The sequence below is a fragment of the Chiloscyllium plagiosum genome, unplaced genomic scaffold (genome assembly GCF_037043375.1).
Source record: "Chiloscyllium plagiosum isolate Xiang-an unplaced genomic scaffold, Cpla_swu_hap1 HiC_scaffold_17, whole genome shotgun sequence".
NCBI lineage: Eukaryota > Metazoa > Chordata > Chondrichthyes > Orectolobiformes > Hemiscylliidae > Chiloscyllium > Chiloscyllium plagiosum.
This window is the reverse complement of record NW_028270155.1, coordinates 30,217,634-30,242,128: the sequence shown is the minus strand read 5'-3', so window position 1 is coordinate 30,242,128 and position 24,495 is coordinate 30,217,634. Positions and strand designations below refer to the sequence as shown.

At 40.1% G+C, this 24,495-nt stretch overlaps 2 protein-coding genes across 6 annotated transcripts in view; both read right to left on the bottom strand.

Annotated features, from left to right (window-relative positions):
• The window catches only part of adat1 (adenosine deaminase tRNA specific 1), a 76,251-nt gene extending 70,726 nt beyond the window's left edge, over window positions 1–5,525 (bottom strand). For all 4 annotated transcript variants that reach the window (XR_015759933.1, XM_043706713.2, XM_043706712.2 and 1 more), the window contains exon 1: window positions 5,414–5,525. The gene's annotated coding sequence lies outside the window, so the exon portion shown is untranslated. The remainder of the gene's footprint in view (window positions 1–5,413) is intronic.
• Window positions 5,526–9,162: 3,637 nt separating this feature from the next.
• kars1 (lysyl-tRNA synthetase 1) overlaps window positions 9,163–24,495 on the bottom strand; it is a 53,076-nt gene continuing 37,743 nt past the window's right edge. For both annotated transcript variants that reach the window (XM_043706711.2, XM_043706710.2), the window contains 4 exons: window positions 20,304–20,389; window positions 14,407–14,533; window positions 12,545–12,688; window positions 9,163–9,687 (listed from right to left, as the gene is read on the bottom strand). In XM_043706711.2, coding sequence (XP_043562646.2) covers window positions 9,601–9,687; window positions 12,545–12,688; window positions 14,407–14,533; window positions 20,304–20,389 — 444 coding nt within the window. In that variant the 3' untranslated portion in view covers window positions 9,163–9,600. The remainder of the gene's footprint in view (window positions 9,688–12,544; window positions 12,689–14,406; window positions 14,534–20,303; window positions 20,390–24,495) is intronic.

Here is a 24,495-nt window from a genome sequence, read left to right as displayed (position 1 = left end):
TGTATGCAGAAAATATTGAAATTTGGAAACAAAGTTGAAAATTTTAAAATTGAGGTCCGCACCAATGTGGGCTCCAGAGCACAGAAGTGATTGGTTATTAAGCTTGTTGCGAGTTCTGACATCAAAATTTTCAGTAGATTGATTACTTGCTGTAGAAATTAATCAAGATGAAGTGAATTCTGTTTGTGTTTGACATGCAATTTAATGCACTTATTAGGGCTACTACAATTTAAATAATATTAAGACCGTTACAGATGTTCCCAATTTGATAAGTTATATTTTTGCATTTCAAGGTAACAGTTGCACGCTATCAGGAGTTGGTGCATGCCTATTTGTTTTCTAACTCCATTCTGTGCAGAATTGATTGCGTAGAAAAACACTACAGTTCAAGAAAGATTTTTTTTTGTTTCATTTGATCTGGAATCTTAGTGTACAGCTTAAAAACACATTTGAGTTGTGGTCGTGACTAGAACTCTTAACATTGGAATTATCTTAAATTTTACATACTGGGATTTCCTGCTACTTAGAGATAAGTTATGCAGCTTGAATTTTGGCTTCATGTCATACCAATACTGTTTGCACTGCTCATACTCTCATGAGGTGGAGGAATCTGGGGAGCATTATTTTTGGAGATGCCGATATTGAACCGGAATGTACAAAGTTAAAAATAACACAATTTTTATTCAAAATAACATTTTTAAAAATCTAGACAGACGATTATTCAAGCAAAATCACTTGTAACCTGACAAAAATAATGCTAAAAATTACACAACACCAGGTTACAGTCCAACAGGTTTAATTGGAAGCACTAGCTTTCGGAGCGCTGCTTCTTCATCAGGTGGTTGTGGAGGACACAATTGTAAGACACAAAATTTATAGCAAAAGTTTACAGTGTGATGTAACTGAAATTATACATTGAAAAGTACCTTGATTGTTTGTTGATGGTTTCACTTCTTTCATATGTAAAACACAAAACTTTTTTTTAAAAAGTTACATTCTCAGGTTAACTGTAAAGCCGGGCAGCTTGCTACGAACAAAACAGATCATTGTTCGTAGCAAGCTGCCCGGCTTTCAGGACAACTCCATACAACCCTGTCACAGTAGGCACTGCAAGATATGTCAGAGTGTGGACATGGATACCACCATTACACGTGGGGACACCTCCCACCATGTATGTGGCAGGTACTCACATGACTCAGCCAACGTTATCTATCTTATACGCTGCAGGCAAGGATGCCCTGAGGCATGGTACATTGGGGAAACCGAGCAAAGTTTACGGCAACGAATGAATGGGCACTGCACAACAATCAACAGACAGGAGTGTTCTCTCCCAGTTGGCGAAAACTTCAGCGGTCCAGGACATTCAACTCAGACCTTCGGGTGACCATCCTCCAAGGCGGACTTTGGGACAGGCTGCAGCAAAAAGTGGCCGAGCAGAGGCTGATAGCTAATAGGGAGGACCTCAACTAGGACCCTGGGTTCATGTCACATTACAGGAGACCACCATTGCACTATACACACATACAGACACTCCTACACATACACACAACAGGCACTCCTATACGCACACATACACACTTATACACATTCACACACACTCCCAGAGGCACATATACTCCCACACTCATTATGCATCCTCTCACAGACTTAGACCACTTTACACACACTCACATTCCCCCCCCACCCCAGACAGACACACAAAAGACCCACATTCACACATATACATATTCGCTTGTGGGTAAATTTGAACTTGCAGATTTACATTGTACTTTGCTCAAAACTGCATGAATTCATCTAAGACTCTGTTAACTCACTTTTTAGATTAGAATCAGTCTAAACATTATGGCACAGTCAGGGAACACAGGGGGCTAACATCTTCAACATATTGTCTAGCTAACACCAATTGTTACAGTTAACCTGAGAATGTAACTTTAAAAAAAATGTTGTGATTTATATATGAAAGAAGTGAAGTGAAACTATCAACATACAATCAAGGTATTTTTCCATGTATAATTTCAGTTACATCACACTGTAAACTTTTGCTATAAATTCCGTGTCTTACAATTGTGCCCTCCACAACCACCTGATGAAGGAGCGGTGTTCCGAAAGCTAGTGCTTCCAATTAAACCTGTTGGACTATAACTTGGTGTTGTGTGATTTTTAGCATTATATTTATAAGGCTACGACAAGTGATTTTGCTTGAATAATCCTCAGTCTAGATTAAAAAAATTGTTATTTTGAATAAAAATTGACCTGAAGTAAACTTCAGTTAGTTCTGACTGACTGCTGCATGTAAAAGTTAAGAACTGAAGGATTTGAATAGTTGAGACATTGCAATGTCTCCTCGTCATCAATTCCACCTCTTTTTTTATGTTAAAAATCACACAACACCAGGTAATAGTCCAACTGGTTTAATTGGAAGCACTAGCTTTCAGAGCGCCGCTCCTTCATCAGGTAGTTGTGGAGTACACAGTTGTAAGACACAGAATTTATAGCAAAAGCTTACAGTGTGATGTAACTGAAATTATACATTGAAAAATACCTTGATTGTTTGTTAAGTCTCTCATCTGTTAGAATGACCATGTTAGTCTCATTTCAGTTACATTACACTGTAAACTTTTGCTATAAATTGACAGCTGTCTCAGGTTGATCCAGACAAACTAACTTTGGTGTTACATTTATTCCAGAGTTCCAACCACACATCTGCTCCTATTGAAGCTCTCGCCCATGCCTTTATTATGTTTGTATTTAACAATTTCACTACTCTTTGTTTACTTTCCAACTTTGACAGTTGGTAAACTTGAATTTGGTGATAATTTTGATGTCTGAATCCACAACAAACCTAATAACCCATCATTTCTGTGCTCTGGAGCCCACATTGGTGCAGATCTCCATTTTAAAATTTTCAACTTTGTTTCCAAATTTCAACATTCTCTGCATACATCTAACTTCAATTGACCTTCCAAGATTTCAGTGTATCTCTGGTTTGGGCCTCTCAAACTTTATGATTTCATTTGTTCTACCATTGACCTGCCTCGACCTTAAACCTTTCCACTTCTCTACTACCCTCTCCTTTAAGATGTTCGGAAAACATACCTCTTTTATTAAGCTTTTGATTCCAATAACTTCTTACAAGGGTTGAGTCGAAGTCAATTTGATAATATTTCTGTGATGTGCATTAGGATGTCTTAATACATTAAAGACATTACAAAAATAAAAAGGTTTGTTGTTGAAGTTTCATTATGCGAACTTTTAATTTATTTGAATTAGTCTGCGCATATGTCTATGCTTCATGGGTACAGGAACAGTTACTGAACATTCTTGGGTTGATCTGATTTTCAGAATAAGATTTAAGAAGATTCCTCTGTAACTGTTATCAAGAGAAGAAAATGTACTTAAGTGTAAACAAGATAACCCATCTACCCAGACCTACATAGTTTGAGACCTTGGTGTTCTTTCAGATGCAAATTTTCAACTCTCCAACGGTTATAAAGAACACATATTTCTATCTTCTACTCAGCTCTTCTACCTTTGAACTACTTTCTCCAATATCATTAGACCTAAAAGCAGAACCTCTACAATTCAATGATTTCATGGCTGATTTGATCATCTTGATTTCCACTTTCTTGCCTTTTCTTCATAACCCAATTCCTCCACCTCCGCCCTATCTGCTCCCAGGAGGACTAGTTTCACCACATAACACACCAGATGGCCTTCTTCTTTAGAGACCACAGTTTCCCTTCCCACGTGGTTGAAGATACCCTCCAACACATCTCGCACCTCTGCCTTCAAACCCCATCCCTCCAACTGTAACAAGGACAGATCCCCCAGTCCTCACCTTCCACCCTACCAACCTTCGCAAAAACCACATCATCCGCCGACATTTCCACCACCACCAAATGAACCCCATCACCAGAGATATAGTTCCCTCCCCATCCCTTTCCGCAAAGACTGTTCACTCCATGACTACCTGGTCAGATCCATGCCCCCCAAAACCTACCCTCCTGTCCTGGCACCTTCCCCTGCCACCACAGGATTTGCAAAGCCTGCCCCTACACCTCCTCCCTCACCTCCATTCAAGGCCCCAAAGGAGCCTTCCACATCCATCAAAGTTTCACCTGCACATCTACCAATATCATTTATTGTATTTGTTGCTCCCGACGCGGTCTCCTCTACACTGGGGAGACTGGGCGCCTCCTCGCAGAGCGCTTCAGGGAACATCTCCGGGACATCTGCATCAACCCTACCGCCTCATAGCCCAACATTTCAACTCCTCCTCCCACTCTGCTGAGGACATGCAGTTCCTGGGCCTCCTCCACCACCGGTCCCTCACCACCCGATGCCTGGAGGAAGAACGCCTCATCTTCCGCCTCGGAAGATTTCAACCCCAGGGCATCAATGTGGACTTCACCAATTTCCTCATTCCTCCTCTCCCCCCCACCCCACCTTACCCCAGTTCCAAACTTCCAGATCAGCACCGTCCTCATGACCTGTCCCACCTTCCAATCTCCCTTCCCACCTATCCCCTCTGACCTATCATCCTGATCTATCCATCCACTCATTGTACTCTTTGCTACCTTCCCCACTCTCCTCTGTGACCTATCACCTCCATCTCCACCCCCATTCACCTATTGTACTCTTTGCTATCTTCTCCCCAGCACACAAACACACAATCTCCCACCCCACACCATTTATCTATCCACCCTGGAGGCTCCCTGCTTCCATTCCTGATGAAGGACTTTTGCCCAAAACGTCGATATTCCTGCTCCTCAGATGCTGCCTGACCTGCTGTGCTTTTCCAGCACCACTCTGATCTAGACTCTGGTTTCCAGCATCTGCAGTCACTTCTGTCTAGTTGACCTGAACTGATAGTCAACTCTGAAGATGGTGCAAGTTGCTGACAGGATGGTAGAATCATTTTGGAATTAGACGAAAATATAATGTCCTCAATGAGTAACATTCCTACATACTTAGGGACAAACTCAATGCAATTTACAAATGTACTCCAAAAAAAACCTACTCTTCGTTCCATTCCTAACAGTCTACAGTATTTATTATTTTACAGCAAAAGCCAGGAAAGAACTCTCAAAACAGCATGGAAAATCTAAACCCAGAAAGTTCGCTGCTGTGGAATAGACCTAATTATTAAATGGTGTGTGTAGTATTTTGTTGCACACAGTCTTCTCATCAACAGGTCAGTGTGTGAAAACACTGCTTTCGTTGGGGCGGTGATAGTTATCCCTATAAGCTCTAAATTGGAGAATCGAATCGTAACGTGTTTGCTCCTTAAGTAATGCTTAATTCATTTAGAATGAATTCGCACGACTGATCGGAAATCCTATCAAGACACGCCTCTCTCTAGCTCCTCACTTACAGCATCATCGACACCAACAATATATCTCACTCCATTTACCTTCACAGGCCCAAGGCTCCGCACGATCAGACGATATCACTGCGCATGTGTGAAGCCGCTGCGCAGCCATTGGCTGGGCCCGGCTGCGGTAACGTCACAATGTGACTACGTGGATCGTGATCCGCTCGCTGAATGGATCATTCGAGAATGACAGCAGCCCCCCATCAGCGACCTCGCGAATCGCCTGGTAGGGGAACAACTTCCTTCAGCCGTTAAACACTGAGCGAATGAAGGTTGTCCGGTAAATTCGACAGACAATCTGAATTTACTGGAACGTATCTAGTTCGTGTATGGTCACAGTAATTGTTGTCTCCGAGAAAAAAGAGCGGTCGCTTGGCTTTTGCGAACCCACTGTTGTGCTAACTATGAGCGGTAGATTCCCTACAAACAGGCCCTTCGGCCCAACAAGTCCACGCCGACCCTCCGAAGAGTAACCAACCCAGACCCATTTCCCTCTGACTAATGCACCTAACACTGTGGGTAATTAGGCAAAAGCTTAGATCAGAGTGGTGCTGGGAAAGCACAGCAGGTCAGGCAGTATCCGAGGAGCAGGAAAATCGATGTTTCGGGCAAAAGCCTTTCATCGGCAATTATGTATAGCCAATTCACCTGACCAGCACATCTTTGGACTGTGGGAGGGAACCCACACAAACACACAGACTGTCACCCGAGGCTGGATTCGAACCTGGGTCACTGCTACTGTGATTTCAACTGCAAGATTTCAACTTAATGTTTATATTTTCTAATCAACCAGTTGAGATATTATTACTTATTTCTAGGAGTGGAGCTGAGGCCAAGAAAAGATAAACCATGATCTTATTGAATGGTGGCTCGAAGGACCAAATGGCATATCTTGCTCCTAGTTCTTATGTTCTTAATAGCTCCTGGATCAAAGATAGGAGACTCTACCTCTGACACAGAAGCCACTATTTAACTTAATGTTAAAATGAAGAGCAAGAAATAGGAGCAGGAATGGATGATCAGGTCCACCCCATTAATATTGAAGAGTGGAATAGAATCATAGTTGATTTGATGCAGTAAATTGAATTTCCCTCCAGGCTGCCAAATCTGATTGAGGCATCTAGGATTATTAAGGGGATTGACAGGATAAATGCTGAGAGGATGTTTCCCTCATGGGAGAGTCTAGGACCAGAGGTGTAGTCTCAGAGTAAAGGTGCACCAATTTAAAACTGAGATGAGGAGGAATTTCTTCTCCTGAGGATTGTGAATATTTGGAATTCCTTGCTACAAAAGCTGCTGTGCCAGAATCCTTGATGCTGCCTGACCTGTGCTTTTCCAGCTTTTGACCTCTTTTATATTTAAGGCTGGGAATGATTCTTGATCAGTAAGGGAATCCAGGGTTATGGGTAAAAGTTAGGAAAGTGGCTGTGAGAAAATGTTGGATCAGTCATGATCCTATTGAATAGTGAGTAGGCTTGAGGTCCGAAGAGCCTTTTCTAGTTCCTATTTCTTATGGCCTTACATATTGATTAAATCCCAGCTTTAAATATCGTCAACAATATTCACAACCTCACTAATATAAACAGTTTCAGAGTTCACAATCCTGAGTGAAGAATTTGATCCTTCTCTCACTCCTACATTATCAACCTCATATTCTGAGACTGCCCCTATGTTTTAGATTCCTGTCAGGGGAGACAACCTTTAATATCTGCCATCCTTTAGCAACCTTTGATTTCACTTTACATTATTGAAAACTCCAGATGGTATAGAGTACACTTACTGAAGCTTGTCCTAGAAGAGCTATCTTGACAACAAACCAGTGAATTTTTGCTGTATTGCCTGAACAGTAAGTGTACCCTTTCTTGGATATTGCCACCAAACCTTCATGGAACACAGTGTTTCACCAAAGCCCAATGTAATTGCTGAAGGTGAGGTGCAGTATTGCAACAGGAAAGCTGTTGATGCAATGGCCAAGTTTTTTAACCCTAAGCTTTACTCAGATAGAGTCTATTGTAGATCAATGGGCAAGAATTAAAGCTTGCACATCATTATGGAGTAGATGAAGACAATTGTCTGAGGAAACTGAAGATGATCAGGAATGGGGCCTTCTGTCAGCTAGATTTTGCATGGTTGTTGGGGGAAGAGCAGGCTGGAAAGCACCAATACAATTAACTGTTAGGGCAGACAATGTCCAGTACTTGGCTAAAGCCATTCATAGTCTTTGACTGCGGTACCTGGCTCCATAAATGTACAGAACATTAGGGTGTAGCAGGCATTGTGATCAGCTTTCAGATTAACTGCTCCCTATTGGCCCCAGAAACCAAATCCTGTTGTAATATTAGAAGATTAAATTTAATATCATGTTAATGTCCAGAGAGATATTCCAAGAGTTAAATGCACTGACTGAACATTCTGGAAGTGGGTGGGGATGACATTCATGCAAAAATGTGGATGACTCCCACTCCATTCAGACATTCATTTGCTACTACTCCCCCTACTATTAGCAAATTGAACAATCATTTATTCATTCAATCTCTTCCATTCAGAAATGCTTTTCAGCCATTTCCTGAAGCTAGGACATATTACACCTACATTGTCTTGGGGAAATCACTGAATCAGGAAATCGTCTGCATAATGATTCCCCAGGATTACGGCACTTACATTTGCATTATCTCAGAGGATGATCTCATCCTGTATTGTACCTGAGGTAATGTGACTGAAGGAGTGACTGGGGGTTGTCTTGAGTGGCATGTGACTATGGGGAAACAGCCAGACTATCTGTGAGCACGACCAACTGACCTGTATATAGGGGATGTGTTTTCTTTGTTCAGGGCCTCTTTGACTCGACTTTGTATGCCTGTGAAGAGGGTTAAAGGGGTCACCTAGCTTTAATAAGCTTTAACTGTTTGCAGGTGGTGGTGTGTGCAAATTGCATCTTGTGTGTGAAACCTCACGAAAAGAACCCAACACTGTCTCTGATTCTGTGCCTCATAATTCTGTCTCAAAGAAATTCCCTCTGTGCACTTTAAAAATGCCTTGCAGAGCTTTCCTATGTGGGCTGTGACTGCACACTCTCCACTTCCTCATCTTTGTCTGCCAACTGCATACACCCTGGCATATGTCCCACTTTACAGTGGAGAATTTTAATGTGGAGGTTGTGTACGAGACAGTCCACTCCCTTTTTGTTCGGCACCTGGGGTAAAGAATGTTACTTATAGCAGTCCCATATGTACGTTTGTTTTGCCTTGCAGGGGCGGTCTTCTGTGTCTATCTAGATTGGTTTCATTTGCAGATACTAGTTAGTTACTAAAGGACTGGTTTCAAGTTTTTAATTGCACTTTAGTCCACATTTCTGATCTATGTGCACTCCATGTAGAGGGTTGAACAGGTTAAGCTGGCCATTAATACATTCAGGCAGGGGGCCGTGATGGGATTTGTGGCATATGATTGCCCATCTCCTGTGGTTAGATTCACGTTCAACTATCCATGGAGAGGATACATGCACATTACAGGCCTTTTTTGAATAGTGGGCACAGCAGGGTTGGAATGTATCATTGTCTTCAGGAATTATATTTTAGTTAAATTTGAAGTTTTGTTAATACTTTGATCTTTCATTATAGAGACAATTTGAACAACCTCTAGTGGGACAGTGTTTATTTAAACAAACAGTAAAACAGCAATTTGAATTGGTGTGACCCTTGTTGCCATTAAGTTTTGTTCCACACCAGCAGTCATTATCCACTGAGCTACTGAGTCCAGATCTAAGCTGCAGTCAACTGCACACAGTATCTCATTATATTGCCTTAGTTTATTGAGTGATTCACAGAGACCCATTCCCTAATACTGAAGTTCATATGCATATAAAGAAACAAATCTGGATATACCACTGTCGTATAAAAGCTGTTAAGCAGTACAAAAAAAACCTAGTTTTCTTGATATCAAGTGATATAAAAGAGAAAAACAATTTATCAATGTCAGCAAAGTTGAAAATAAATTTGGAAGAGACTGTATACATTGACAGTATTTCAAGTGTATAATAGCACACATCTTCAGTAGTTAGTTTAATAATAAAATTTAATCACAGGGAAGAGAGAGAGGAAACTAAGCAAATAACATTAAAGTTCTCAAATACACTCATCTTGGTAGCTAAGTGGTAATATTTTCACTATCAGTACATTTCTCCTTTTCAATCATCATTTTGTACTCTAAGCTGAAGAACAATAATCCTATTCTGCTGAATGTTCATTTTCAGTTGAATCTGCAGGTTCCTTTTTGTTGTCCTCTGGTTTCATTGCTGGGAAGAACAAGACTTCCTGAAGTAGAAAACACATATAGAATTAACTTCTGCTTTAATTGTTTATGCATCACAGAATACATCTGTTTCCATCTATCTTTATAGATGTGATAATATATTTGGATCAGGAAATTTGTTTTTTCTCTAAATGCTGACCAAAAGATTTTATCCTTAATTGGCCAGGACACCAAGGACATGTCCGTATTCTTCTTTGTTTAGTGCCATAGGATTTTTGCATTCATCTGAGCTGGCAGATTTAAAATCACTTCCAAAAAAAATTGGTAATTTATAGCTGGGCACCATAAAATGACTTTGAAACAAGGTAGATATGGATTTAAAAACTGGTTCACTAATGCTGTACAAGGAATGCTGCCATTCTGCACTCTGCCCATTTTACTAGTAAGCCTCTTAATGGACTTGAAGCAAATTATCAACACTGCAGACATTCAAACAGCAGTTTTCTTTTTGAACTCCATCACAGCAGTGGAATTGTGTACAAGATTCCACAAATAGCAAATGAGTGAAATGACTAAGTCATCTGTTTTAGTGGTGTAAGTTATGAGATGAACATTGGCTAGGACATTGGAAGTCACAGCTTTTTTTTAAATAATATTTTGGGACTTTTCACAGCTATGTCAATTATTCAACATGTCACAGCTTAATGTCTCATTGAAAAACAGCACCACTGCCAGAACAGTACTCAAAGTGTCTTTCAATAAGAACACTAACTGGGGTTGTGAAATCTGCTTATAAGAATGGTCTGACATCCAATAATAGCAGATGGACAGTTAAATAAGATTTAACACAGGACAGAACATCTCCTGCTGATGTTTTGCAAAGTTGTTACGGATGGCAGGCAGATATGAAGACCAAGAAAAGATCTTCAAGCCATAAGTACGTGAGAGTAACAGAAATGTAAGGAATGTTAAAATGCACAATAAGCCTAAATGTTCACTAATAATCATGATTAAGATCAGAGCTCAGGAAGAAATATCCAGCAATAGGCATTAACATTGGTGGGCGGCACGGTGGCACAGTGGTTACCACTGCTGCCTCGCAGCGCCAGAGACCCGGGTTCAATTCCCGCCTCAGGCGACTGACTGTGTGGAGTTTGCACATTCTTCTCCCCGTGTCTGCGTGGGTTTCCTCCGGGTACTCCGGTTTCCCCCCACAGTCCAAAGATGTGCAGGTCAGGTGAATTGGCCATGTTAAATTGTCCGTAGTGTTAGGTAAGGGGTAAATGTAGGGGTATGGGTGGTTTGCGCTTCGGCGGGTCGGTGTGGACTTGTTGGGCCGAAGGGCCTGTTTCCACACTGTAAAGTAATGTAATCTAATGTAAAGTAATCTAATCTAAATCTAATAATCTAAAAATCATTATTGGAGTGTCTTTCTAAATTCATTGTCAGACAATTGATATAGAGAAGACTACATTTATTGTCCACTCAGTTTGCTGGAGCAAATGCTGCTGTGCAGTCATATTTTGAATCTGCTGAATCCATGTTGTATTAGTGCTTCCATAAAGGGATTCTATCTTTTTTAAAACCAATGACAATGAAGAACAATATTTATCCAGGTGGACTGACTGTTTTGGTACAGAGAAATGAAATCATACATGAAGAGTAGTCCCATTAGACTTCAAAGGAGAGAAAAGTTGCAGTGGAGGTTTGTTTGATCAATCAAGAGAATAAGGAATGTTAAAATGCACAATAAGCCTAAATGTTCACTAATAATCATGATTAAGGTCAGAGCTCAGGAAAAAATATCCAGCAATAGGCATTAACACATTCAAACACATACTGGAGACAAAACAGTTGTTGAGGGATGGTGAAAAGGGAATTTTTGAGTAGTGATTGTTTATATAAACAATTACATGAAAGACTATTGTAATGTCTTAACCTGCCCATAGAAAAGAATAAAGAGTGGAAATTAATTTTGTCGCTGAGTGATGAGGACATTTTTACTTAAAATAAATCCATTAATAGGTGTTACATTATCAGCAAGCTATCAGATTTTTAATTTCCCTTCATCCCCCTAACTTGTGATTTGTAATATTTCTAAAGCCAGAGAAGTGCATAGTATTTTGCTCAAGTAGCCACACCTCATGAACCAGGAAATACAAGAACAAAGTCCAATTCTGACCTCTCACAGCAACTCTATATTTCCAGTTTCTAGCAGAAACTAGCCTTGATTTTCTTTATGTCCTCCAAAGCATAGAGATATTACTTAAGATGAATTTCAGCCTTGTTATTGTTGCTAATCCAAACATAGATTTGGGTTTGCACTCCCATTCTTCATGCTCTATGTAGGCCAACAGCATACCAACACAGAAGAGAAGCAATATTTGACAATTGTTCAAGTGGTGAAAAAAATGTTATACCTGTACACCTAAATTTGTTGGAAAGTGTTCTGTATAGCTGCCAAACAGAAGCCTTGTGTTTGACCTTTTAAAAAAATTCATGGAATGTGGATATCGCTGGATAGGCCAACTTTATTGTCCATCCTGAGTTGCCCTTGAAAAGATGGTGGCAAGTGTTTTGAACCAACACAGTCTTGGGGGTATCGGGACATGCACAGTGCTATTAGGAAGGAAGTTTCAGGATTTTGATCCAGTAACAATGAAGAAGTTGTGACATAGCTTCAACTCAGGATTGAAGTGGCTTGAAGGGAAACTTAAGGTAATAATATTCCAACAATCTGCAAGATCACCTCCAAGTTGAGCCATTTAAACAATTTTGGACAACTCTGAAATGTTGGAAACAGGCTTGGAATTCTAAATGCTGCTCACATTCACACCAGTTCTCAATCTATAATATGACCATTTTAAAAATAACACAGCAAGTACACTGCCTTTTTTTAACATGAATAATTGAATTTACCTTGATATTATTAGAATCAGTCAGGAACATGGTAAGCCTGTCTATTCCCATGCCCCAGCCAGCTGTAGGAGGAAGTCCATACTCCAAAGCTGTACAGAAGTTGTCATCAATAAACATGGCTTCATCATCACCAGCTGCTTTAGCCTGGAAGGTTTGATTTAAAAAAAAATGTAAAGGCATAATCTTGTACAGGATCAAACATTCCAACTTAGAAGTGTGCCCTAACATGTTCTTTTATGGTTTAAAAACACCCACAGTAAATGCTAACTAATGTCAATTTTCTTTCCATGATATTTAGATCAATTTACTTCATTTCATAAAACACCTTAAGCACTGTTAAGAAAACTTTACACAGATACAAAATTATTTACCAATTTCTTATCCCCACTTCTACACTCACTGGTCAGTTTCATTCGTTGCCATCTGCCATTGGGGAGAAAGTAAATATTGAAATCTATTCTTAGACACACTAAACTAATAATGTGTGTGCTGTGTCAAAACAGAGTAAAGAGACAGCTGAGCAATATGTTGGATGTTGAGGTCAGCTCATGAAATTTACAGAACCAAGATTTTGCATCAGGTCCTCAAGGAACGTGGCAAGATCCAGCAGGCTGCAAAGCAGGTGCTGAGCAAGATGGAACGTTATTAGGGTCCAATGTATTGGGATAGATGTGTGAACAGGTGAGAAGGTATTTCTAATTCTCTCCGAATAAAGAAGTAACAGCCTCTAAAGTGGCATGTCTGGAAGAATTAGAAGGGGCAATAATCAAAAAGAATACTTTTAAACCTAATTACCTATTTACTTTCAAACTTATGTCAACAAGATTAATAACTAAGGCAAGGATATTTGGTGAAATAAGCTTCCTGTGGTTTTATAAATCACTAATTAGTCTATACTATATGCATTATAGTTAGATTAAATGCCTCGTTGCTGAATTGTTGATGTTCAATAGTGCCACTTACATGCAGAACTGATACTGCAGGATTTTGTTCCAAATGCATTTTCCCTTTGAGGGGGCATTTATGCAAACGTTTCAACAGATATAAGTACAATTTACCCATATTTACACACAGTCAAATATATAATCATAAACAACCATTATATCCAATGTACATTTCTGTTATCCATTAGTAAATCTAACCAGATAACTTGAGTGAAAAACAGAAGTGTCATTAAATAAATGTTGGATTTCATTGCAGGGAGCAGCCACAATGGTTCATCCTGTTGCATGTAATAATTTGTTTGTATTTTTAATTGTGTTCATGAAGTTGTTGCAAATGTTGGTAATGCTGTAAGGTTTGACTATTTCATAAACCTCCACTGAGAAGAATGAAATCAAGAACAAATGCACATAATTCATATAGCTAACACTTGTTGCGATTATCAGCAAAACAAACATCTCAGTAAAATGAAATCAAGAATTGTTCACAGTTGTGTGTTGCTGAGAGAAGAATTGTTTGTTGTCTACCTAGTGTTTAACACCGTGATATGCAGGCAAGATGGGATTAGTTTAGAATGGTGTCATGGCTATCACAGACATGATGGGGCCAAAGGGCCTGCTCATGTGCTGAACTGTTCTCTGTTTTATGTACTTGGGAATCTTGAAGCTAATTAGAGATTGTATTATGGTTGACACAGAGATGGTGAATATACCACTTATTTTACTCTTAAGATTCTGAACAAAGTTGCCAGTGGTAAATTATATACTTTGAAAAGTGGAAAGCACTCTTCTTTAGAAACCAGAGGTAATTTTGGTTTAAGATATTAGGATTGAAGTTTCTTTTCTCTTAACTATTATGAGTACTATAGTATTATCTCTGCTACTTGCAGCCTCAACCAAAGATCTAATGAAAATAGTCACCTTTGCCTGATCTTCAAACAGCTCTCTTTGTTTAATAGGATCATTTAATTCTGTATAAGCATTGCAGATCTCCTTTTTCATAACAAAAAGCTCAAAGCGCTCTGTCAAACCCTTAAAGGAACGATGCCTAAAATAGATAAAAAAGTAAAATTATTTAGGAAGTTTTTGAATGCGTACGTAAAAAATTCACAGTCCTTCAAACAGCATCTTGTTTTTTAAATGTTGCATCACTTGTAAAAACGGTGTGGTTTTCTTTGGATAAATGTCTAACACTCCCTCCAGCTTCTATGCTAAACATACTTCCAATTTCTATATTTTTACAGGTTTTTATTTACAATTAAAAGAAATCATACATTATTGTTGGCAAACTACTTCCATTCAAATCACATACTAAATGGATAACTTTCGCAGTGCATGATTGAAAGTAGAGTTACACACACGTTTCAGGTGTCCACTCTCATTAAGAGCTGCACTGATAAAGCAAACATACCTGGAACACTAAATGAGCTTTGTATGCTGTGTATTTCCATCATTTTACTTATTGGACCTGTTGGCTTCAACCTATGATATGCAGTAAAGACCAGCCGGTGCATGGCTTTCTTCTAATGAAACCTTACTACTTACAATACTCTGTAAGCAATAGCAACCATGTAAACTCTTGGGAATGGCAAGAAAAATGCTAAAAGAAATTCAAGAATACTACCAGTCAACACCTGAATAAATGGAGTTAAAAATCATACAACACCAGGTCACAGTCCAACAAGTTGAATTGGAAACACTAGCTTTCGGAGTGCTGTTCCTTCATGAGGTGGTTGTGTGAAGGAGCAGCACTCCGAAAGCTAGTGCTTCTAATTAAACCTGTTGGACTATAACCTGGTGTTGTGTGATTTTTAACTTTGTACACCTCAGTCCAACATCGGCATCTCCAAATCATGCATATGTTGATACACTGGTCCAGATTATCCAATGGCTAGACAGTTAGGGGAGCAGTGCAAACTGGAATTGTGTGAAGGAAGGCTATGAAGTACATTAAGTACCTCGGAATTTGGAGATTTTAAATGGACAATTCCCTGTATTTAGAATCGTCCAAAAAAAAAACTTAAATGTCAGAGAATTTGGAGGGTTCTGATTTCATGAAGTTGTTCCCCAGGAAACATTAGGCAGTTAAAGATCAGTGCAACTCTTTGGTAACTATTAAGGTTATATACCCAAATTACCTCCACATACCTTCAGCCCCAGCAACACCTATTGTGAGCCCTTATGACTTCTGACAACCAACACAAACTCCCGCAGCCCAAACTACCACCACAATCTAACTAGATTTCCTGCCTTGTTGGATGCCTGAACCTCTGGGACCCAATGCCCTGCCTCACCTGCTGGCGTCAACTTCATCCCATATCCCCCAGACTCACCCTGGCACTAACACTGACACTCCACCCTGACCTACACTAAGCACTCTGTCACCTCCCTTGTACCCTTCACAACTGACATCATCATCCCTTCAAGAACATAGCAATGAATCACTGTAAAAAAGGGTCACGGTTTGACTTCCCCAATATTTCACACTGTGGGAGACCGGTGTAGATTTCAATAATACTTATTTTTGAAGAAACAGAGATCAGAATTCTTGGTGAGAAATGCAAAGCTCAGTACGAATGCAAAAAAAGGAGTGTTTGGCAATCACAGATTGCCACTTCTTCAGAATCTCTCTTCCACAGTTAACAGAAGGAATCCCCAGTTCTTTTCAAGAATGATGGCCCTAGATTTGGCTAACTCTTGCATTTTACCTGTTTTAACTGGTACATTTTCTCTTTTTTTCTCTTATCTTTCAGGGTAGTTTTATTATGACTTTTAAGATATTTCCTCTCCCAACTCCCACTGCTCATTATCTCTCAGTACCCTTGTCAAAGGCTGAAAAATACCAAAGTCATCAAGAAACGTAAGTGAATCTGAAAAAAAAAAGTTATCCTTATGTGCAGCCACTTAACCCTTAAATGCATGGTCTCACACACCAGTTCTTATCCTTATGCGTGTCAAAAATGCACTGTATGAGTTGATAGCAGAAAGCATTGTGGTTGATTATCATTGTTGCCAATATGACTCAAAATGTACAATTGTGCAGAAAAACTTCCCCTTCTATTCCAATTTGCTCAAGGAGATATGGTGAAATGAAAATGTCCTGTATTGAATTAGTTTTTCATTGCCAAAGAGATCCAGTAGTACACAACAAAGAACAACGGATGCTGGAGATCTGAAACAAAAACAAATTGCTGGCAAAACTCAGCAGGTCTGGCAGTATTATGAGGAGAAAGCAGGGATAACATTTCCAATTCAGTGACTCCTCATCAGGTTCAGTAGTAATTCAGTATTAGTATAAAATCAGATTTTCTAATTGTAAACTGTGATGACTTTAACAGTATAATTTATAGTGAAGATTGACAGCAACATGTGCATTTCTGCACATTTTCCCCACGTCTAACAGCACTTGTGCAGATGAGTGGTTAATGCCATTTTCAAAGGAATTATAATATGTGCTGTATTGTCACCAGTCTTACCAGACCATAGGGCTGCTCTCTTATTACAGAGCGACAATCGGTGGTGATTTAACCTGAGTGCCACTATACCTCAGGCAAGAGGAGAGGTTGAGAATTAGAGTCCTTCATGGCAATCTCAGCCAGCGATGGGATTTGCTGTTGGCATCAACTGCTTTGCAAACCAACCATTCAGCAAACAGAGCCAAACCAACACCCGTGCTGTGTTAATGATACGATGTGTTAATAGTGTGCTGAAAGTTTTTCTCTCATTACTATCTCAAAATCCAGCCAATGGTGTACACATGTAAAAATTGTAAAGGTAAAATCACCAAAGCTGTTTCAGATCATAGGGCCACTGACTCATTGGATGGGGACAGCTGGTGGTGATTTAACCTGAGGGTTGTGGACGCTTTGGAGAGGATGCAGAGAAAGTTTGAGGATGTTGCCTGGTATGGAAGGTGCTAGCTATGAAGAGAGGTTGAGGTAGGTTAGGTTTATTTTCAACTGAAAAAAACGAGATTGAGGGGGACTTGATTCAGGTTTACAAAATCATGAAGGTTATAGACAGGGTGGATAGAGACAAGCTTTTTCCCCAGGGTGAAGGTTTCAATAACAAGAGGTCATGCTTTCAAGGTGAGAGGTGGAAAGTTTAAGGGGGATACATGCAGCAAGTACTTCACACAGAGGGTGGTGGACGCTTTAAACGCGTTGCCAGCAGAGTTGGTAGAGGCAGGCATGGTAGATTCATTTAAGATGCATCTGGACAGATGCATGAGTAGGTGGGGAGCACAGGGATACAAATGCTTAGGAATTGACCGACAGTACATTTGGATCGGCTCAGGCTTGAAAAGCCGAAGGGCCTGTTCCTGGGCTGTAAATTTTCTTTGTTCTTTGTCACCACATCTTAGGTGAGGGGAGAGGTTGAGAAGAAGAAGCCTTCATAGTAAATGAACCCATGATGTTGGCATCATTCTGCATCGACATCTAGTCATCTCTGCCTCAATTTTGTATATCTCAATCATGTCACTCCTCAATTTCCACTGCTCCAAGGAAAACAGCTCCAGTCTATCCAATCACTCTTCATGACCAGAACTCTCCAGCCCTAGCAACAGTCTGGTAAATCTCCTGCAGTCTCTTCAGTGCAATCATATCCTTCCTATAATATGAATTCCAGAATTGCACACAATACTCTAGCTGTGACCTAGCCAATATTTTATGTAGTTTCAGCAGGACCTCCTTGGTCTAAAACTCTATGCCTCAGATAATAAAGGCAAATATCCCACAGATCTTCTTAACCACTTTATCTACCTGTCCTGCTACCTGAAAGGTGCAGCGGACATACACACCAAGGTTCCCCTCATCTTTGATGCTTCGCAAGGCCCTACCATTCATCATGTATTCCCATGCCTTGTTTGTTCTGCTTAACTGCATCATCTCATTGCTGGACAAAGAGACCTATGCATGCAGGTGCATAGTTCCTTGAAAGTGAAATTGTAGGTAGGCAGGGAGGGTGGTGGTGATGGTGTTTGTCAAATACTGGCAAATGCGACTAGGTCAGATTGGGATATCTGGTCAGTGCAGATGAGTTGGACTGAAGGGTCTGTTTCCATGCTGTATAACTCTATGACTATCTTCCTCAGTTTATCACCCTACCAGTATTCCTATCATCTACAAGCTTATAGATCAACCATCCTACATTCAAATCAAAATCATTTATGTATAACACAAACAGCAAGGCTCCAATACAGATCTCTGTGGTACCCCACTAGAATAAGCATCCAGTCACAAAAATACCTCTCAACCATCACTTTTTCTTTCCTGCCATTCAGCCAATTCTGGATCCAAATCAGCAAATTTGTTTGAATGCCACAGGCTCTTTCTTTTGCTATCAGTCTCCCATGTAGACCCTTATCAAAAGCCTTCCTAAATTCCAAGTAGACTAATTCAAATGCACTTCCCTCATCTACACACAGGTTATCTCTTAAAAAAAAACAATCATATTGGTTAAACATGACCTTTCCTTAACAAAACCATGCTGACTGTTACTGATTAATCCCTGCCTTTCCAAGTGCAGCTTAATTCTGTCCTTCAGAATTGCTTCCAATAGTTTCCCCACCATTGAGGTTAGACTGACTGGCCTGTAATTTGCTGGGATTATCCCCTGCTCCCTTCCTGAATAATACTACCACGTTGGCTGTTGTCCAGTCCTCTGGCACCTCTCCTTTGGCCAGACAAGAACTGAACATTTTTGCCAGCCCTCACTATTTTCTCCCTTGCCTCTCTCAACAGCCTGCAATACATTTCATCTGGCACTGCCTTTAAACCTGCCAGACCACTCAGAATCTCCTCTCTATCAATGTTAATAGCTTTAAACTACAGTCTCTCTCTCCTTGATTTTCAGGTCCACATCATCCCACTAGAGTAGACAAGTAGGAGGCTGGAAGAACACAGCAAACCAGGCAGTATTAGGAGGTGGACACTTCTCCACCTTCTGATGCCACCTGGCTTGCTGTGGTCTTCCAGCTTCCTACTGGTCTACTTTGGATTCTAGCATCTGCAGTTTTTTGTCTCACATCATCCCGCTCAGTAGTGAACACTGTCATAAGGTTAGAGCACAACCTTTGTCCTCTGTCTCCATATACAAATTAATACTGTGGTCCTTAATGTTCTTGGTTATTCTTTTACCCTTAATGTACTTGTAAAATAACAGGATTTCCTTCCGATTCTGTGCTATTATTCTTTCATGCCCCCATTTTGCTCTCCTAATTTCTTTTTTTCCTTTTCCATGCACATTCCATACTCTTGTAGGACGTCTACTGTTTTGTATCAAGTCTCCCCTTGAGGTTAAAATGAGATCAACCATATTGTTATTGAATGGCAGAGCAGGCTCAAATGGCCAAGTAGCCTATTCTTGTTCCTTATTTGTATGTTCAACTTAATTGGAAATTTAATTGCCAAACAGGAAGCAAAAGCAAATTAGTCCCCAGACATAATTTGAATGGCATCAGGTCACAGTCAGTCTATGAATTGAAAACACACACTAATGGAAAGACAACGTTATGAATACACTATTTAGTCATCTTTCCTGGTACTTAATACTATTAAAATAAACTCTTTATGACATATTATTATACTTGTGACTTATATATCTTAAGGCCTAGACACATCAAGACAAATAAGTTATTAAATCACAGCTGCATGTGTCTGGAAATGAGTGGCAGATTGGAAGGCTGTGAGGCAAAGTCTTTCCATAGACTAGTTGTGTTTTGTCTCTTCTCCCCACTTCCAAACATTTAGGAGTGTTGAACACTGCTGAAACACAAAGGTTGTGTTACTTCTGATCTTGTTAGTCATAAATCTTACCACTTGGCCAGTGGGCTCATAATCTGAGGGTGATCACAGATGAATGTTGGATTAATACAAGTAACCTCCAGGAATTCACCGACCAACTGAAACAAAAGGATACTAATTAATAGAGAGAAACTGAATTTGTTATTTAATATGCTGTAAGTCTCTTCCCAGCCCCGTATAAGTGGGAAGGTTAGGAGCAGGAAGAGCATCTGACTATAAAACCAGTTGGCAAATCCAAAAACTATGGTTGACATCTCGGTGATCAACCAGCACTGTGGCAATCCCTCATAACACTGGAAAAGCTGAAGGTGAAAAAGTATAGTTAGCCTCACAACGTCAGTAAAGCAAATGTCCACTGAGGTATTGGCAAGCCAGCTCATGCAGTATGGCACATTTCAAGGAATTACAATTTAAGGAAAAGATGATTTACAGAAATGATTCTATTTTTGCATTGTCATTGAATTTACTAAACTTGGCAAATAAAAAGCAAAGGGTGTGCATTACACAAAATAAAGAGGAAAAATGAAGAATAACTCCTGTTTTACAAAGATTGCAACTGTGTTTTTTAAATATTGAATTGCAAATTAACCTTTTAATCAAAATCTAGCACAGATGTACTTCCCCATTTATCAGTTAAATCTGGATATCAATTTTGCCAAGCAGGTGCCCCAATGACACAGACACATTTTGGAAAAATCAGCCCTTAGTGTAAATTTCAGGGATTTCATGGAGGGTTTCTCGATGAGAATTCTGTCAAGTTTACTCATGCAATTTTATGGAACTTACAATATGTACCAGTCCCTCACAGCACCTCTCTTGCAATACCCTGTGCTCACCAGCAGCAGAGGTGCTCGTTATTGCCAGGGGTTTTTGGCATTCCCACTGACAGCGCCATACTTAAAGCCTAGCTCAAACACTGCAAGCCAGAACAGCCCTTCACAGTTCCAGTGTGTAAAGAATTACACAGGAGCTGTCCAAATCAAGGAAAACTGCTTCTGCACTGAGACAAAATGGAAGGAAAGGAATAAGAAAATCCTGTAAGAGCACATAGATGGCATCTCATATTTGTAAATATATTTACAATTTACATCACCGCTTGTCTGTCATTTGAACTGCAGCTAGGGAATGAAGCAAAAGAGGCTACTCTTCCGTACTGCCACACAACATTAGAACACTGAAGGAATGCTATTCTTTCCCGAATGTTCATAGTAGCATAAAGCATTGTCATGTTTGAATGTGGAGCATCAAAATGTTATGAGGCCTTTCAATAGTTTGTAGCATTACCTTTATTGCACTACAGCAAATTTGAAAAAACAAACTGAAACTGCATTTGCAGAGGGAATAAACAGGGGCTGCTCGCCATTCCAGCATCAGCACATTTACAGTCAATGAATGATGATTTCACTAAACCCAGTTCAATTTATAGCAGGTGACAAATAAGTTCTGTCTGGTATGTCAGACCCCATTCAGCTGCACTCTATCTGAAGGTGATGCTCCTCTAGCTTCCTCCTTGGAAGAATTCTGTCCCTCTTACAGATCCTCAACATCCATCACTTCACCTTTCTGCTTCTGAGTCTAGGGTCCTGAATCTAAAGAAAGCAAATTATGATGATGTGAGGCATGAGCTAGCTATGATAAATTGGGCAAAGCTTTTTTAAAGAGATGACAGTGGATAAACAATGGAAAACATTTAAAGAGAGCATGGAGGAACTGCGACAATTATTTGTTCCTGTTTGACACACAAATAGAACAGGAAAGATGGCCCTACCATGGTTGACAAGGGAAAGGGAGACTACAAGATCCAGGAGAGGGACATTGAAAATGTCCATAAAAGGATCAGACCTGTTGGGGAGATTTCACTGGGGTGTTTAATGTAGGGCTAGGGAGGGTGACACTAGTTCCGCAACAGACACTTCTAGCCCTGAAATGGTTAACAACAGCCAAGCGAGCTGCTGCTGGCGACTGCATGACTACCTAGCTGGAGCTTGTAAGGGATATGCATAATGTTAATTAAATCTTGAGCCTGTAAATACCAGCCAGTATCAATTGCCCCATCGAAACTCTGGATTAATAAAGAAACCGATCGGAATCTGTAACTGTTAGACAAGTGTGAATTGCTCTATCGGAACCTGTAACTGTTGAGTGTGAATGGCTCTATTTAAGTCTAAAGTTGATAAGTGTAATTGACAATTTAGTTAAACTGAAACTATTGAAAATGGCTAGCCTGTCAGACGCATAGTAATTCCTTGAAACAATGAACTATTGAATACGGGATTGGAACCACTCCCGGGGATGGCTGAGCCATTGTCAAGCACAGCAGGAGCTGGACAGGCACTTCGATGCGGCCAATAGGAGGACGGATCCCCAGCGCGCGCAGATGAATGGACCAATGGGGAAGGCGAACTGACTGGGGACTCCAGGCAGCGCGAAGTATAATTGTGTCAAGTTTGAACGAGAAGACAGAACGCCTTCTCCAACGAATGCATGCTTGTAGATTCGTTGTACCAGTTAAGATTCTGTGAATAAACTGCTGTCTGCGTCTAACCATAGTTGCCAGTGTGAGTCTCTCCTTCCAAAAGAACACGCAAAGACGGGACCCCGTGAGTTAAGACTGCAGCCATCATGCAAATGGATGTAAAGCTTATATTGGTATATGAAGAGAAAAATGAAAAGTGAAAACAAACATAGATCCGTCACACAATCAGAAACAGAGGAAATTATAATGGGGAAGAACAGTAAGTACATATTTTGGTTCTGCAATCAAAAAAAGAAAACACAAATGATGTCCCAGAAACAAGGGAGCACACATGGTCTACTGAGGGGGACAAACTGAAGGAATTCAGTATTAATAGGAAAATAGTTTGCGGAAATGGATGGGGTTAATGACTGATATATCTTTAAGACCCAATAATCTATGTCAAGGTGTACTAAAGGAAGTGACCCTAGAAATAATGAATGCCTTGGTCGTCACCTTTCAAGATTCTATGAACTTTGGAACAGTTCCTCTGGATTAGAGGGTAGTTAATGTAATCCCATCATGTAAAAAAGGAGTTAGAGAGGAAACTGAATTATAGACCAGTTAGCCGAACATTAGTATTCGGGAAAATGCTATAGTCCATTCTAAAAACAATAGCAGAGCACTTGGAGAGAAGTGACAGGATTAGACAGAATCAGTGTGGATTTACAAAGGGCAAGTCGTGGTTGTGAAATCTACTGGAAGTTTTTGAAGACATAACCAGTTCACTTGGACTTTCAGAAGTCTTTCAATAATGTCTCACATAAGAGATTAGTATGTAAAATTAATGCACATGGGATAGAGAATCAATTAGCAGAAAGGAAACAAAGTGTGGGAATGAATGTGTCTTTTTCCAAGTGGTAGCCAGTTTTTAGTTGGGTACTGCTTAAACTCTAGCTATTCATAAAATGCATTGATTTAGATGAGGAAAATAAAAGTAATAGCTCCAAAACTGTAGGCAATATAAAGGTAGGTGGAAGGGTGAACTGTCAGGAAGATCAGAAATGCTTCAGTGTGATTTACACACGTTGAGTGAGCAATGAAATGCATGGCAAATGAAGTATAATGTGGATAAATGAGAGGTTAACCATTTTGTACCAAAAACAGGAAGACTGATTATCATCTAAATAGCAATAAATTGGGAAAGGGGAGATGCAATGAAACTTGGATGTCCCTCAGGTTTAATTGGAAGCACGAGCTTTCAGAACATGGATAAAGGAGCGGCGCTTCCGAAAGCTGGTGCTTCCAATTAAACCTGTTGGACTATAACCTGGTGTTGTGTGATTTTTTTTAAACTTTGTACACCCAAGTCCAACACCAGCACCTTCAAATCATGAATGTCCCTGTACACTTATTGCTGCAGATAGAGTCAGAGATGTACAGCATGGAAACAGACCCTTCGAAAAGTTGACTCTCTTGTTCCTCAGATGCTGCCTGACCTGCTGTGCTTTTTCCAATGCCACACTTTATCAACTCAGCCTGTTATCATGTCCTCCTTTCCTCCATCCCACTTACTGTCCTTTCAAGTCTGACAGGAGACACACCATTGTTCTGCCATTCTCACATTCTGATTGCTTAAATGTAAACTACTAACATCTTTTCTCGACAAGCAACTTACACCCACTACTCCCACCAACATCCACCTCACTCCGAACTATAGAATCTTGGCAATGTTACTTCTGGTGCCGT